General features: G+C 32.9%; 2 protein-coding genes across 3 annotated transcripts in view; one reads left to right on the top strand and one right to left on the bottom strand.

Moving 5' to 3' along the window:
- LOC134726021 (uncharacterized) overlaps nucleotides 1-11178 on the bottom strand; it is an 82179-nt gene extending 71001 nt beyond the window's left edge. Inside the window, exons 1-2 of one of the 2 annotated variants that reach the window (XM_063590380.1) lie at nucleotides 11058-11178; nucleotides 2037-2266 (exon numbers count right to left, since the gene is read on the bottom strand). In XM_063590380.1, coding sequence (XP_063446450.1) covers nucleotides 2037-2266; nucleotides 11058-11068 — 241 coding nt within the window. In that variant the 5' untranslated portion in view covers nucleotides 11069-11178. Of the gene's footprint in view, nucleotides 1-2036; nucleotides 2267-10935; nucleotides 11010-11057 lie in introns of those variants that run through there. The other variant, XM_063590381.1, reaches the window with a different exon arrangement.
- A 4446-nt stretch (nucleotides 11179-15624) lies between these two features.
- LOC134726019 (caspase-3-like) overlaps nucleotides 15625-16980 on the top strand; it is a 30451-nt gene continuing 29095 nt past the window's right edge. Inside the window, exon 1 of the mRNA XM_063590378.1 lies at nucleotides 15625-15767. Within this exon, the coding sequence (XP_063446448.1) occupies nucleotides 15700-15767 (68 nt within the window). The 5' untranslated portion in view covers nucleotides 15625-15699. The remainder of the gene's footprint in view (nucleotides 15768-16980) is intronic.

The raw sequence follows: 16980 nt of genomic DNA, 5'->3' as shown, positions 1-16980 counted from the left end.
TTTTCTTTATTTTGCACAATATATTTCAAAAGACATAAATGAACACCATTACCAGTGTTACTTGCTTCATGTTAATATTTAAAATCTATTTTCAATGTTAAATTAAAGTTTTTTTTAAACGTGACAGGAAACCATAAGAAACCGAAAGCATTTTTTTAGTTTTATTTTATTGCAAAATCTGCTTAAAATAATCTGAACAGTATACTTTTTCTTAAAATCCATCTTAAATGTAACAGTATTATAAAACTCCTAAATATGTGCTTGTTTTGAAAACAATTAGTACAATTTATTCAGAAATTTCCATATTTTCTTTATTGATACAGGATACCATAATCGTTGTATCTTGATGTTTTAGCCAAAAAAAATGTATTTATATTTGGTTTTGAAATTCCAGTTGTATACAATTTATTCCAAATCATTGGCAATGTAAAATTCTTTAAATCCAGTAAAGAAAAAAACTTTTAACTTGAATTTAAAATCTTTAAAATAGGCACCATGTGATATTTGTGACCTGTACACCATCTACATGGTTTCCACATTTTAACCTACTTTAGTGGGCTATAATCAATAAAGTACTTCCTTTCAAGTCATGCATGCTAAAAGTTTACTTCTAATTTGACAAGTTTATTGCATTTCTGAAAAGTGTTTGCAGAACATGATTAAAAAAAAAAATTTAAATTGTGACAAAGATACCAACTTTGTACATTCCAAGTGTTATGGTATATTAACATGTATTTTTTATTAAATTATCTTTATTCACCTAAAATATCCAGTAATATTTACTGCTGAAGCAAAATCAATTCAACAAGCATCGGCTCAATGATAAGAAACGTAATGTCGATTGAATTTTCCAAGGACCCTTTTTCATCGTTACCCGGAAACAAAGTGTGTTATAACGTCAGTCAAATCTGAAATCGATTTTGTCAAGTCATTGGGCATTTATTTTCACTCAAGATCGTATGTAACATTATGCACATAGGAAAAATAATAGACCCCCGGCGCGATCTCTTTGAAAATTGTATTTTCCTTTTTTAAACAATATGAAACAAGTCTACAGAATATGCTTTCCCGTTGGAAACAAAACCAATGTTCAGACCTAGTATGTCATATATATCCGGCCATAAGCGCATGATCACATGTTAGTCACATGTTTCACTTATGACCAGAAATGATTAGAACTTAATGAAAAAAACAATTTTAATAAAAAAAGGAAATATCTGGACTTCTGTTTCTTGTGAAATGTAACACATAACGATTACGTCATTTTCTAACTTAATTATTACTAAGAACAAAACTAGAATGTAAATCATCTCTGATTTACCTCTTTGAACATCCCATGAGAGTTCATATTTGCATATTGTTGTAAAGAATTCTTTAACAACAAAGCAGATTACACCATCTAAAATTTGCATTACGAAATCGGAAACCAAAGTAACGCTAGTGTTCTTACACCTGCTACAGAAATACTTATAGTTCTCGGCATTTTCTTCTGACTATTCTTATTGGTCAATGTTCTTTATTATTTGAAAGCAAAAGTTACGATTTTGCTGGCGACGATTATCTTAAATTTACCAGAGTTATGCACTTCTGAAGCGAAAATAACGCTAAGAAACGACACAGAAAAGCAGCCGGATAATCTAAAACATTTGTTTATTTCAAATTCTCTCTAGGGGAGAGTAGAAAGCACCTTTATTTTAATAGAAATAATAGCATTTGATGGTGGAGCAACAACTTCTCTCACCAAAATACAATATTTTATCACTTTTCTATCGTTATCGGAAACGGTCCAAATACCAAATTATGGTCCATATGGTCTGTGATTTACAGGTAACAATAACGCTCATCGGTGACACAAAAATGTAATCAATGTTGACTTGCCATTCGAGGTTAAAATATCCAAAAGCGGGAGGGTACCGGCAAGCGGGAGATTTCCCGATTTTTGCCATCTGAGCGGGAGTCTCCTGCTCAAAACGGGAGGGTTGGCAGATATGCATGCCACAGCCGTTAAATTTATTTATCTATTTATTGAGACTTACCATCAGAATCTATCTCGGTTGGCTGTCTGTATGGAGAAGCAACCAACGTCTTTTCAGTGAATGTTCTTAATTCTAACAAGTCGTCAATACATCTCTGTAGGAGTGTATCTGATGTCAGTGGATCTCCATGGTTACTAGGATGTTGTACACTTGCTTGTAATATTTCCTGTGTCAAGTTTGGGAAGATTGGAACTAACATTTCCAAGACAGATTTTTCCATATCACCCATCCTAAAAGAAGAAACATGTACATGTTGTATAAAATAATTGAGAGAATTTTTTTTATATGATAGAATGATAGAGCCAAAACACAAACAATAACAATACCTTTATAAATCTGCATATCCTTTATAGAAGCATAATTTCTGCATTTAAAATATATATGAAATCTACATGTAGGTTATGTATTGGTTATCATAACTGGTTGTTGTATTACATTGATGGTGTATAGGGTATTGTATGGCCGTTCTGCAGGTATTCATTAATATCAGGTAGGTATACCTGTATAACTGTAACAATACTTTACACCTACCTCACCTGTGCCCTTAGCAAAACCCAGGGTTCGACACTAAGGGTAGTCCGGTAGTCCGGTGCCCTCCTAAAATCAAGGAGGACTACCAAAACATGGTTAATCAGTAGTCCTGTGGACCACCTGAAATTTTGTGTATGATCTGGCTATTCTAATGCTAAAAAATGGAATAGAAAGTTCTCCTAATAAATTTTATATATTTCAAAAACAGTGATGGCATTGATCGTAATGTACGTAAATTTCCATCATGTTTTTAATATTATGAAAGCACTTTTGAGCAATCGTAATTACTCGGCCATTCTCGCTACGCAGTAGAATAGTTATTTCTTCGTGCAACCAGAAAGGCCGAGTTGTTCCGATTGCACTTTTGAGATCCAGGTTTCTGATCAAAATCTTCTTAGTGTTTGTAACACATGGCGTTTTCAATGTAAAAAGTACCATCATTGTTTTCGTTCCTTTCCCCTCCCCGAAAAATACCTTCCTGTTTGAAAATGTCTGACAACCAAAATATATGTGAATGAAAACTGCAGAAAGGACAACAAAGGTCAGCAATAAAAACGTACATGTGTTAAAAAACCTTCCAAATTTGGATAGAAAAAACATTCCACCCTAAAAACAAAAACAACAGGTTGAGGTTTTAAAAAAAAAGCAACATTATCACTTATCTTTTTTTGAGGCTTTCCTGTTTTAAAAATAAAAATCATATGTCATGCCATTGAAAATGGTATTTCATCCACTTTGTTTCAAGAACTTATCCACTGAATAGAATGGATTTCAACAGTGATGATGAAGATGACCTCTAGTACACAAACAAAGACATTGTATTGATGATCCCTTCAACAAAATCTTATAAACTGTTTGAAATTAAAACATATTGTCTGACTTATTTTTATTCTTTTTTTCTAAAAAAATTCTGGAATGAAAGGTCATTAACTCCACCTAACAAGGTCTTACATATTGTCTCTCATTGCTGGATTTTGCATCTCATTTTTCAAAATTTCCTTGAGAAAAAGTTCAGTTGGAATAAAATTGATTCACTAAATGTTAACTTTTATATAAAAAAAAACATCTATATTTGTGAAAAACTCAAATGAACATTTGTGTGCTTTGAGGTGCTCAGATGGCAGGAAATTGCATCTTATTTTGAAAAATTTTCTTGGGGGGGGCATGCCCCCAAACCCCCCTAGGAAATTCGGGCCGCGTTGCGGCCCTCAACGGTGATAGTGATGGACTACCAGGACTACCCAAAAAAATTTCTTGGTAGTCCTGTGGACTACATGTCCTCTAATGTTAGTGTCTAACCCTGCAAAACCTACATCAAGGATATACACAAAGTCTGACCATATTATACAATTATGGCCTTTGTAAGTTTGTATGAGGTCGATACAAAGATTATATGGACCTGTAGGGTAAGAAGTATATGGATGGAGGACAAAGTCTGAGGACGATATACTTCTTTCATGTCTTTGGGTGGTTATATCCTGTACTGGCCTCATACAAAGGCTATTATTGTTATTTTATTAACCATACTTTTCTTTTTATCAAAATCTTCAGTGCATTTATATATATATATATTCTATTTGTTTCATCATTCATTTTTTTTGGAATTTTGTAGATCTCATTATATTGTCGCTTTGACAATAACATGAATAGCAACATTTTAGTTAATATTTCTATTATTTTTAATGTTTTATTATCATGATTATGGACATTCATTGTAATCATTGTTTGCTACTAAATGTTCAATACTGATCTCCTATAAAGAAGGTGAAGAAATATACAGAATACCGAAATTAGCATGCATATTTGCATACTTCAGTCTAGCATTCTGTGAAGTCTCTCGTAACTTGACGTCCATATAAAAATAAAAGTAATCAAAGAGCTGATAGCTCTGAAGTGGAAGAAGGTGAATAAAAGGTAACTTGAATTACCATAAAAGCAGCCCCATGTCTTGCTATTACTTAGCTTGCACAATAAAATCTACTAGTAATATATATTAACGTTTACAAATTTAAATTTCAACATTTTACTAGGAATTAATTTAACTACTAGACCTTTTATTAGTCTAGTTGCACATATTGAAAGTTAACTTCTAATAGTTTATAAACAAATTTATAATATAAACTTCAATTTAATCCTTGAAAGGAGGTCTAGATTGCTAAAATAATTTATAAATTTTAATTTTTTTATTTGTCCAAAATCATTTAAATTCATTTAATCAACATCCTTTTATGATTATTTGATTAAAATATTAATCATTTATAGTCTTTTTACAATTTACATTTTTAAAAGCAAAATAACTGAAAACAGGATAAAACAAAGGGAAGTAACAAAAAAAGTATTTCAATATTCCATACCTGTCAACTGACCCGTATTTTGCGGGTGTGACCCGAGATTTTCACAATTCTGAGGGATCACCCGAGACACCCGCCGGGTCATTGAAATAACCTGGGAATTCCGAAAATGACCCGATTTCACCCGTATTTCTTAGCCTTGAGATTGATTTCATTAGAAATATATTCCTACGAAATACCGGCAAATTCGTAATTCTTCCATGAACAGAAAGTTCATCTAGCTATGTAAACTGTCAAATTAAATTACCCATTAAGTGCATGGCTTCACTTGACAGCTTTGGTGTCAAACACACTGTTGATTAACACTAATTACCTTAGCTTTAGGTCGTAAATAAATTGCATGTATTGGTTTACAATACAAACATATTTCAACTAGACATCTAGAGTTACTTCCCCTTATTTTTCACCATTCAAAATTATTCCTTATATTTACGTTAAATCATCAAAAATATAAAATTCAAATACATATTGAAAACTAACTTTTTACTTTTTTTATACATTTATACAATTTTTAAAAAAAAGTTGAAAATTATTTTTTACATTTACACTTCCTGTAACTGTATTACTACATTTTATCATAGTCTAATTTCGATGATAGTATGGTTAAAGGCTACACAGCCAGTAGTCTAAAACATTTAAAAATCACATTTGTTTATATTTCCAATTCTTTTCTTTATCACAAAAAGTAAAGAACATAAGACTGTGTCACACAAATTTATAAAAATCTTAAAAGTGCAATGAAATAATGATTGATAAAATTTAAAATGACTTAACCAAGAAAACATGCATTGATGTTGCGGTATCTTTGATATATACATTAATTTATAAGAAAATGTACCATAAATACTGAAATTCAGCTCGAAAAAGTTTGTACGCATTTGATTCTTCAATGCAGGTCATGACCTGCATTTTCATCGTCACAGGTTGACAGGTATGATATTCCCAATACACATCGTTTTGATAACACAACGGCAGTTAGCCGGAGGTAAACATCGTTGATTACCAGTATGTTTGACACCCAAGCTGTCAAGTGAAGCCATATAATTATACATCTTCTTTGATGTTCAGGCAAAATTTAACACAGGTGTCAATTACACCCGTACAGTAGTAAGAAATGATCAAATATGGCGTCTGAAAAATTTCATACACGGGAGTTTTTTCTCCTAAACGGGAGGTTCACATGTATGTTACGAAGGGCATCTAATTCACATGACAAAGGAAAACCATAAATAAAGACAACACTTTATATATCCTTTTTATTTATATAAAAACAAAATCTTCTTGTCTGCAGGATTGAAAATTCGTAACTTCAAGGGCGAACTTGTAAACAGGGCGAGTTGTCCCGATACCAAATTCACGCATGCGTAATACAAATATCTACAGTTAAAACATCCTGTTACAAGTAAACAAATAACGTTCATGTGGATAAGATGCAATCTAATAATTTACATAAATAAAAGGGTCATATTTACGATAGTGATTGTTTTACAATCATAATTTACAAATTAAATGATTCAGATGCCTAATCATGTGTAAAATCGCTGTCAGGAATCTAAGTTGTTTTGAAATTGTAATACACGAAATGAATGCGGCATACGGAGACTCAATGCCAATGGTCAGCCCCTTAAGTCTTCAGAAGACTTGACGTCTTCTTCCACTAAAAATGTCTGAATCATTGGGTCACTATGAAAACTGTCAATATGAGAAAATAAAGGGTGGCAGCTAGATGAAACTTGCATAAATGAAGAGATAAATGAATCAAAGCCTGAAAGGCTGTAAAAGCAATTGCTGCCATGTTTATGTTTTGGGGACTTTTTTTTCATCCACATATATTTAAGAATTAAACATGACAGGAGTGTTGTCTAGTGAGAATTAAGAAGGTTTTAACTTTATATCAATTAAAGACTTTAGCAGAAAGTCATTTTTAATATGTTTTATATTTCACAAGGAGACAACACGTTTACCAGGCTAAAGTTGGGGTCAAATATACATGTGCTGAAACATATAACTCCAAGAGAAATTATAATAGATTATCCCCTAGTAGTGTTTGTAACTGGGCAATAATTTCCTTTATTGATTTAATTTTCATAATTAATTTAAATTTAACACTTCAGTAAAAACATTTCAACTTTCCAGACGCAAATGTTGAAAAACGGGAAAGAAACAAAATATTATACAAGACATAAACATGTAGAAAATAAATATATATTTCAGCTGACTAAAAATATTTTCATAATGTTACTTTGTCATCATTTCTTAAAAACTAAGTCCCAAACATTATTGCTCAGTTGATATGTGTCATCCTCATGCGGTACAAGATAACTAATTCTATAATTCTCGTGCAATCCCGAAAAGAGGGGCCATCACAGACAAACATGACATTAAATCGTCATTAAACGAACAAGAACAAACAGCTCTTAGTTGCTTTGATATTTATCCAATTTTCAGGAAACATTGTGAAAATGATCTTCAATATTTCGAAAACATGTGAAATAAAATTGCAAACACGGTGGACCGTCGAGGGTCAACAAACGTAGTAGACTCGTCCATTGGAAAGACGAGGATAATGGTTTTATCATTTGTCATGCATACCCAGTTTTGAATATGATATCCAAAAAGGATGTACTTTTTTTAATCTATGAAACTAGAAAATTCCAAATTGTAAATATCTCTTCATCTGGACTTAATTGGCATCTATCACGTTTGGACGGGTCCATTTCATTAGTAAGGTGATCGATAAATCTTACGGAGTTATGACAAAAAAGGAAAACAAACTTATTGTTATGTGTTTTTAACAAGGGTTTCGTTCCTCTAAATTATTTGCGCAAACAAATCAACAAAATAGGTCAGTTAACTTTGTCTATTTTTAGATTACAGGTAATCATTTGACACTACGTATAACCTGATAACATGTGTAGTGATTTTGATTTTACGATAAATTTATGAATGAACGACAATTTTATGAATGAACAAGAGCACCTGACCTCTTTCTTAAAAAAACACCAATTAAACATATAAAACCGTATATTATAAAAGATAATTCAGTCAAATTTTCAATACTAAATCAACAACTGAAATGATTCCATATTTTGTTGAAACATCGTACGAACGGAAAACGGAATCGCAGGTATAAAAATGCATTTTTTTCACTCGGACGTCTATGTTTTTTGATAGTCAAACGGTTGTCCCCCTAAATACAAAAATACATCTACAAGAACGTATGCTGAAACTTCTTAAATCCACTAACGTTTTTCAAAAGTTTCAAGCTATGTATTGCATTAGAAAACATACATTGGTGTTTAAGAATGACAGACCAGGAGCCTGTTTAACAAAATACTATGGCTTGATCTGGGCGGAGTCTCTGATCTGGGTCACAAAGATGGCCATACGCGACGGCATGAAAGCAATTGCTTTAAAAATTAACAGTTCAATGCTTGATTATATTAATCCAAGGCCGTCAGTCGGCCCCAGAAGCATCGAAGTAGCACATCCACTTTGGACGGGCAATGATCTACTTTTTGATATGGGACAAGCTTGTCTGGCAAAACAGCTGTTGGACTTAGGAGTAATCTCAACTAATTTAAATATGCTTTTCTTTTTTTTTCTTTATTTTCTGTGAAAAAGTGTCCACCTGGACACTTTTACAATGTTTTATGGCTTACACTTTCAGTGGTCTTAAATTCAATCCTGGTAACTGCAGTTACCACGATCCCAATATGTGATAGTAGAAATAAGTAAAATTGCTTTCTTCAGCCTGTCAATTTCGGTTACAATAGGGACTTTGAACAAGATGCCTCATGCAGTAAATGTCAGATTATAGCTCCGATATCGCGATGCATGTGAATATTTAAGTTATACATATCATGCATATTGTTCATGTTTATTGGAGATTGGTTTACAATTTTGTATTTACAGATACATGTACTTATAACAAGTTATTATTTGGATGACTCATTCAATCTTTACGCTTAACCACATGACCACAAGCCCAGGCTTGTAAAATTCTTCTCTACAAGTCAATAGAACCAAATTAAAATTTTCATAAAAGTAAGCTTCAGACTTGTGCATTAAATTTATTGTGAAGACTGCTTATTTACAATGCAGAAAATAGCCCACAATCAAAGAGCAGATTGCTCTGAGGGATACGATTGCCGTTGTTTCATTGACACATGTATAGCATGTAGCTGGATAATATTATTTTCAAAACTAATTCAACTGCACATGTAAAATAGTTACAAAATAGCCAATCCTGGATAAAAGTGTAACAATGTAATTAGGCCTATTGTGTTTTATTTTGTTCTATCAATTCCAAGTTTACTTTCCACAGCAGTCACTGAGACTCGTAGTGAGAGAAGGTATTTAACTTTGTATCTTATCACCTATTTTCCTACATTAATTCTAGGAGGAACCCCATTCCTAACTCTTTAAATATTTAATTTCCTTTGGGTCAGTGATCGAGACTCCTTTCCGTACACATTTATCGGTTTAAATTGCGATCGTTTTTAATATAATATGACGTTCATTGACAAAACGAGCTAATATATTAGACCGTTGGTTTTCCCGTTTGAATGGTTTTACACTAGTAATTTTGGGGCCCTTTATAGCTTGTTGTTCGGTGTGAGCCAAGGCTCCGTGTTGAAGGCCGTACTTTAACCTATAATGGTTTAATTTTTAAATTGTTATTTGGATGGAGAGTTGTCTCATTGGCACTCACACCACATCTTCCTATATCTAATCATGATTGATGAATACTCGACGTGTTGTGATTCAGAATTCACGGAAGTTATTTCCAGAAGGGAGACAACTCAAATCGCTAATGTGGAAGACTCCATTTCGCCTGAAGGGGTGTTCTACGATGCGGACGACATTTATTTTAATTTAAATGATGCATATGATTTAAAATTATGCAACAACAATAACCCTCTGACAATAGCAGACATACATAGAAAAGATCCCATGAGTTATAAATTAATTAATTGAGAGGGGAATCTAGAGCAACTATTCAATCTAATAAAATTGAGAATGGAAATGGGGAATGTGTCAAAGAGACAACAACCCGACCAAAATAAAAAACACAACAGCAGAAGGTCACCAACAGGTCTTCAATGTAGCGAGAAATTCCCGCACCCGGAGGCGTCCTTCAGCTGGCCCCTAAACAATTATATACTAGTTCAGTGATAATGAACGCCATACTAATTTCCAAATTGTACACAAGAAACTAAAATTTAAATAATACAAGACTAACAAAGGCCAGAGGCTCCTGACTTGGGACAGGCGCAAAAATGCGGCGGGGTTAAACATGTTTGTGAGATCTCAACAATACATAGTTACTATACAAATCCTTGATGTTTATTAAACGACCTAGATGGTTCTCATTTCTTTATGGAAGTACAATCTCAAATTTCAGTTTCATAACGGTAACATATAAGAAAAACTCCACTTCAGTTCTTAGATGACAGAAATAGATTTTTCGGAATTCAGACTGGCGGAACTCTCGCATTTTATCAAAACTGGGAATTCCCTCTGACGTGTTTCTAAATTTATAAATACACTAAATATAAATACTGCTTAATTCTGATTTTCCGTGTTGTTAAAAACACGCATATAAGTCAAGGGAATTATCAAACATGAAGATAATGAAAAGAATATTATAGGAAAGTGTGAGCTTTCAGAAGGTGTTATCCCCAACCGGGAGTTCTTCTGTTCTAAATTCAGTAGGAGCCTTCCAATCTGTCTTCCATAGAAGAGGGGCAGGACCTTTTTCGGGACATCAGGATCAGGATCGGGTGTTTTTAAGCTCGGGATTTCGGGATTGATCCTTTGGGGATCCCCCCTCACAATATGCAAGGTTTGGGTGTACACTTTAAAATGGTATAGTTTTGCTAAAGATACTGTTCCTCGGATCCCTTAGAACCCTGCTCTTTTACTCAGACACACTTTGTGAACATTTAGCAAATCATACATAGAAGGGCTTTCATCATCAAAGTGCAGAAGTGTGACAACGCAGACAACCTTACGTCAGTTACGAAACTGTCTTGAAACTTTTGTCGTTTTGAAATTTGAGTGACCTGTCATTTTCATTTTCTTTTTCTTTTTCTGGCTATAGTATTGAATATTTCAAACATTTCTTGTTGTTTACCTGGACGACATAACCCTTAATTAGATTATAAAATAATTAATTCACAGGAATTCTGTTAAATCTGCATCATCAACTTTTGACTTCAAAATAACATCTCGCGCGCTGCCTCGTTTTAATTACATGACTTACTCCCCCTTGAAGTGCTACTTTCACTTTCGTTTTATATTCGCGCCAAATTATGAAATTTTAAGAGAAGTCTGTTTTTAAATTACATCACACATTAAGGGTCCCATTGCTTTCTCTCTTAGTTAGAAAGCTTTAAAGTAATATTTATGATAAAACATAAATGTCATTGTACACATAATTATACATCTTTGGTGAAATTCAGAATTGAAACATCCAATTACTATCTAAAGACTAACAACTGTCTCTGTTAGCTTCCACTATAAAATTACCTCTGCTTCTGACTATTATCATCCAAACAATATGATCGACATTATCTTTATCTGAAAACTCATCTAGTCATGCAGTTAATACGACGGTTTAAGATATGGTATAAACTCTATAAAATAATTTAATGCCACAGGATTTCTTTACTTAATCCAATTAATCTTAATAAAAAGTTTTAACTGGCTACTAAAAAGATAAAAGGACGGAAAGGTAAAATCGACTACTAGCGCACCTCAGTAGCCCTTGGATTAACCCCAGTCTCGCCCCATATGTATATCATCTGTAAAAATAGTCTTCTACACTTTATATGACTCAAGGACATATATATAGTTATATATATAGTTATATATATTTTAAATGATCCAATTATGGATTTTTTTGGGGAAAAAAGTTTTGTTTCCAGCTTTTGGAGAAAAAAATAATTTGTTTTTGATCCTGAGAAGAAAAAAAATGTCTCACCCTCAGCTGCCACTATATGTAATGCTAAAATTGCTTCACAAACTTTTCAAAGCTATTTATAAAATGTTATAAGTAGTATTTTCTAATGAATTAACGTGACTTTTAATACAAAATGTTTAATATATCTCTTCTTCTTCTTCCGAATACGGGAGTAGACTCCTAGGTAGGAGTGTAAAACTTCCCGGAACTTGTGTGCTATGTACATATGGACTTAATTTAAAAATAATATGACAAAGAAAATCGTTATCAATAACATATATACATTAGGTACAGTGGCTTTAAAGTTTAATAAGTTGCTGTGGATCCTTCAAATGTTAGAGTGGATATGCCACTTTTGAAGGATTCCAGGGTGTCAGACATACCTATTGCTTCAGGTAGTGAATTCCAGTCCGAAATAGTGCGAGGATAAAATGAAAATTTATAGAAATCTTTATTTGTTGATATTTGCCTAAATTTATGTTTCCCCCTAGTGCGTCTATCAGATATTGTTAAGTTGTCCTTAGGAACTTCAACTAACCCCCAATTTATTTTATACAGCATAGTTAATCAAGCCTTTTTCCTTCTTATTTCTAAATTTTCCCATTCTAATGATTTTATTAAATTTGAAACTGCTCCAGGTGATCTGTCTTTATAATCATTGAAGACCAATCGGAACTACTCGGCCTTTCTGGTTGCACGAAGAAATAACGTTATTGTACTGCATAGCGAGAATGGCCGAGTAGTTACGATTGCATTGAAGACAAACCTGGCTGCCTTACGCTGTACCTGCTCAACCTGAGTGATGTGTTGTTTTTTGTACGGATCCCAGACAGGGGAAGAATATTCGACGACCGGACGGACAAGTGATGTGTACGTAAGGTTTTTAACCTTACGTGTGCAGTTTTTTAAGTTCCTACGAAGAAAACCTAAGGTTTTATTTGCCTTACAAGTAATATTGTTTATATGTGTTCCCCAATCAAGATCATGGCTTATAGTTACATCTAAATATTTACTGTCTTTTACTGCTTCTAAAATATGATTGTGCAATATATAATCAAAAGTGGAAGGTTTACTTTTTTTAGAAATATGAATTGCATAACACTTCTCAGGATTAAAATTCATTTGCCAATCCTCTTCCCATTTTACTAAACTAGACAAAATCTTTTTGAAGTAATTGTGCATCAGAACTATTATTTACATTTCTATACAATAAACAGTCATCTGCAAAAAGTCTTGCATTGCAAGTTACATGTTCGGGTAGGTCATTAATAAAGAGTAAAAATAATGTTGGGCCTAAAACTGTTCCCTGAGGGACACCAGAATCAACTGTAATATATGACGAATGCAAATTTCCCTTTCAATGCAGTCATTTAACTTGAAAGAAAGACTTTTTTATTTTGCAGTGCATGAAAAGGTCAACATTCAGTATTGTATATGTGTCTATGGTGCGACCAGAGCCATATAATACAATATTATATGTCTCTGGTGCCACCAAATGTGCCTCTAGTATTGCCGCGCGGTTAGTATGACAAAACTTGGTCGTCAATATGTGAAATTTTCGAAATGAGCATCTATAAGTCGATCAAAAATCATACTGGCCTTCCCATCATGTACCTTTAACAAACACATTTTTCAGTTTTGACCATGTCTGGTATAATAAAAGAATAGTCAGAAGGAAAACTCATATCTTCAGTGAAAAAAAGATAAGAAGAAAGATATGAAAAACTTTCAGTTTCGCATGTTTGTCGCTGAGGTAAAGACCAAAACAAATTACGTACACATTATTTTATAACCTAAAAAAGGAATATAAACCTGAGACTTATACAAAGTTGAAGATCTAGAAAACATATATTAGACAGTTACGTAAATTATGAATTTCTAACCATAATTTACACATCGAAAAAGCAAGGATTTGTATAGTAAGACGAATTAAGACTTACTATACTGTAGAAAAACGCAGACTCTGTAATAGTACATCTTTGGGTCAAAGATTGTGTAAACATTGTATTGAAAACAAAATTGATGATGAGTTTCATTTAATATATATATGTGAATGCAACATCTATCAAGACGATAGGACAACGTTTTTTGACGACATTGTTAATACTATACAATGTCTTTGTAATTTAGATATTTTGTTATATAAATTTAGATATTTAAAGAGCTGTTCGGAGACTGATGTTCTCAAAAGATGCCTTTTGAATCGAGACAAATGTGTCGTGATCAGACATTCATTAGTAGGAATAACAATTGTGGTCTATTTTTTTTTCTTCCTTTTTGTCTGTTTTCTATCATATTAATGACAAGTCTCATTCCTAGAATAACAGATAGTAGATCAAAAATGTTTATGATGATATGATACTAAACACCTAACGGGAGGGTTTGTGGTTGATTTTCATATGATGAAGAGTAATTTTTTAATCAGTTTAATTGAGGTCTGGAGCTGGCATGTCAGTAACTGCTAGTATAGTCCTTTGTTAATTCATGTATAACTGTCATTTTGCTTTTTACGGTTACCTAGTATCCTGACATCGGACTCGGACTTCTCTTAAACTGAGTTTTACTTTCGTAGTGTGTGTGTTTGCATGTTTATTATACATTGACTAGAGGTATAGGGGAAGAGTTGAGATATAAAAAAAACATGTTAAACCACGCCGCATGTTTTCCGCCTGTTCCAAGTCGCGTGCAGGAGCCTTTGACCTTATTAGTTTGTGTTGTTTTTTTTATAATTTTAATGCATTTATATGTTTCAGCGTACGTTTAGTGTGACGTCCATTTTCACTAAACTAGTACATAAGCCGATAGCCCACCTCTGGGTGCGGGATTGTGTCGCTGTGATGAAAACCCGTTGGTGGCCTTGGTCTGCTCTTTGGTCGGGTTGTTTTCTTCTTTCACACATTCCCAATTTCCATTCTGACTTTTATTATTGGAAAATAACCAAAAACTACCATAGAAACCTGCCCCAGCGGAAGACTTCTAATAACTTCACCAACTGTCACTGACGAGTTTTTTGTAGTCGAAACGAGCGTCTGTCGCAAATACCAAATTCAATCCTGGTATCTTTAATCAGTTTAGTTACAATAATTGTAAATAAACTGATCATAGATACCAGGATTGGAATCTAGTATTTTCAAGATTCTCATGGAAACATAACTCTATCTGAAATATAAAACTGAGTAATACATCAATGTGAAATTAATTTTTTATGATTCGTCGACGACAATATAAACAGGCTATGAAAATGGTATATGAGAAAAGTGTTTTTTTCTAAATTAATTTCGAGTACATGTATTAATGAAGTGTTTGGCACTCTGATACAATTCATACATTGACCGGATTAATGTATTTTTATTTCATAGATCCGGCCTAACTTTAACAAAGTATATTCATATAAATAAAAACTATATGTTTAAATAGGTCCTTCGCAAAATGCGGCAGTTGTTATGCAGATCTATAGCGCATAGTGTTTTTTTTCTTTTGTGCGAGGACATGTTCAAATATTCAACGAATTGTTTACTTTTCTTTCGTGTGAGGACATATTCAAACATTCTCAATCAATCCTGATTTATGTATTGGCTAGGTTTCCCTTATCATCAATCTCTGAATCAATCCTGATTTATGTATTGGCTAGGTTTCCCTTATCATCAATCAGGACAATGTACGATCCATATGTAACAGCTCTCACGGAGACAATTCCTTTAATACATACGCTCTCAAACAAACCTATCAATCGAATTATGAATTCATACCAACAAAAAACAAGTGGTGAATGTTGAATCTACAATGACATGTGATCAATGATGACAGCTGACGAATGTCTTCACCAAGACTGAGTCCATCCTCCGCAGAATCAACATCACCATACCTTCTAAGGAGATTCAGGTAGGACAATTTATACAGTAAAAACCATTTATTGTGTAATTGCTGGATTTTTAGTAATAACTTATATTCCATAATTTTACCTGAAGTTTTTGTCAGTTCATTGAAGGCATTTTGTTTTCTTTTGAGAGACAACACGAGCGACTTCATTTATCAGTAAAAACGATTCATTCTGTAATTGTTGGATTTTTTTAAAGTTATAACTTATATTCCATTAATTTACCTGACGATTTTGTCAGTTCATTGAAATGAATGAAGGCATTTTGTTTTCTTTTGAAAGACAACACGAGCGACTTCATTTATCAGCTACATAAAAAGAGATTTATTGTGTAATTGTTTGATTTTTTAGTAATAACTTATATCTTTCTATTACCTGAGGTTTTTGTCAGGTCATTGAAGTAGACAAGAATGTTATTACTTTTATTAAGAAACATTTAGATACATTTTAATTATATTAAAGTTTATATGTTAAACTGAATTGCTTTGAAATGAAGAATCACAGATGTGAAAAATGTAATAATGAGAAAACTGGAAGAAGATAAATGCGTTTAATTGATTGGAGTACAAACATAGCTTTCAATTTTGATTTTGTTTTACATTGTAACTTATGGGCCTTTTATATTTTGCTATGTGGTTCCCAACACAAACATCAGATATTAAACTTTACAATTTGATAAACGAAAATGGATCGTCTTTACTTAAATAAAAATATTTTTTTCTCCGTCAGACAAAGTATAGACAGACTGGATGCATGATGTTTTTGTCATTTACTTTGTTTTCAGTAACTACAAGAACTCTCAGATCAGCGATTTGTGGGTTTATATTACTTTTTTTATCAGTATTTATCTGACGAGTTCAAGTTGATTTCCTCTGCTTTTGGTAGTTTGTTTTATGTTGTGTGGTTTCACCACTATCCAGTATGTATGTGTTTTCCCAAGCTATTAGTTTATCGTTTTTGTTTTACATGACACCCTATGAACAGTGTATATGTGTTTGTCCCAAGCCACGAGATTTTTTTAATAAAATGCTGGCATTCTTGCTGTAAATCATATTATGTTATCCTTTTTTTACGTGACTCAGGCCGTCGATGTTTTATTTGGAACTAGGATTCATTTCTATATTATACTAGACTACAGAAATGTGAGAGTTCACAATTTATAGCTGAATTTTCAGTGCAAAAGAGTTCTGCTTCAGCTAAAACAACTGCATGTGTTGT

The sequence above is a fragment of the Mytilus trossulus genome, chromosome 7, assembly GCF_036588685.1.
Source record: "Mytilus trossulus isolate FHL-02 chromosome 7, PNRI_Mtr1.1.1.hap1, whole genome shotgun sequence".
Classification (NCBI taxonomy): Eukaryota; Metazoa; Mollusca; class Bivalvia; order Mytilida; family Mytilidae; genus Mytilus; species Mytilus trossulus.
The sequence above is the reverse complement of the archived record's forward strand: the minus strand, read 5'-3'. Positions and strand labels throughout refer to the sequence as shown.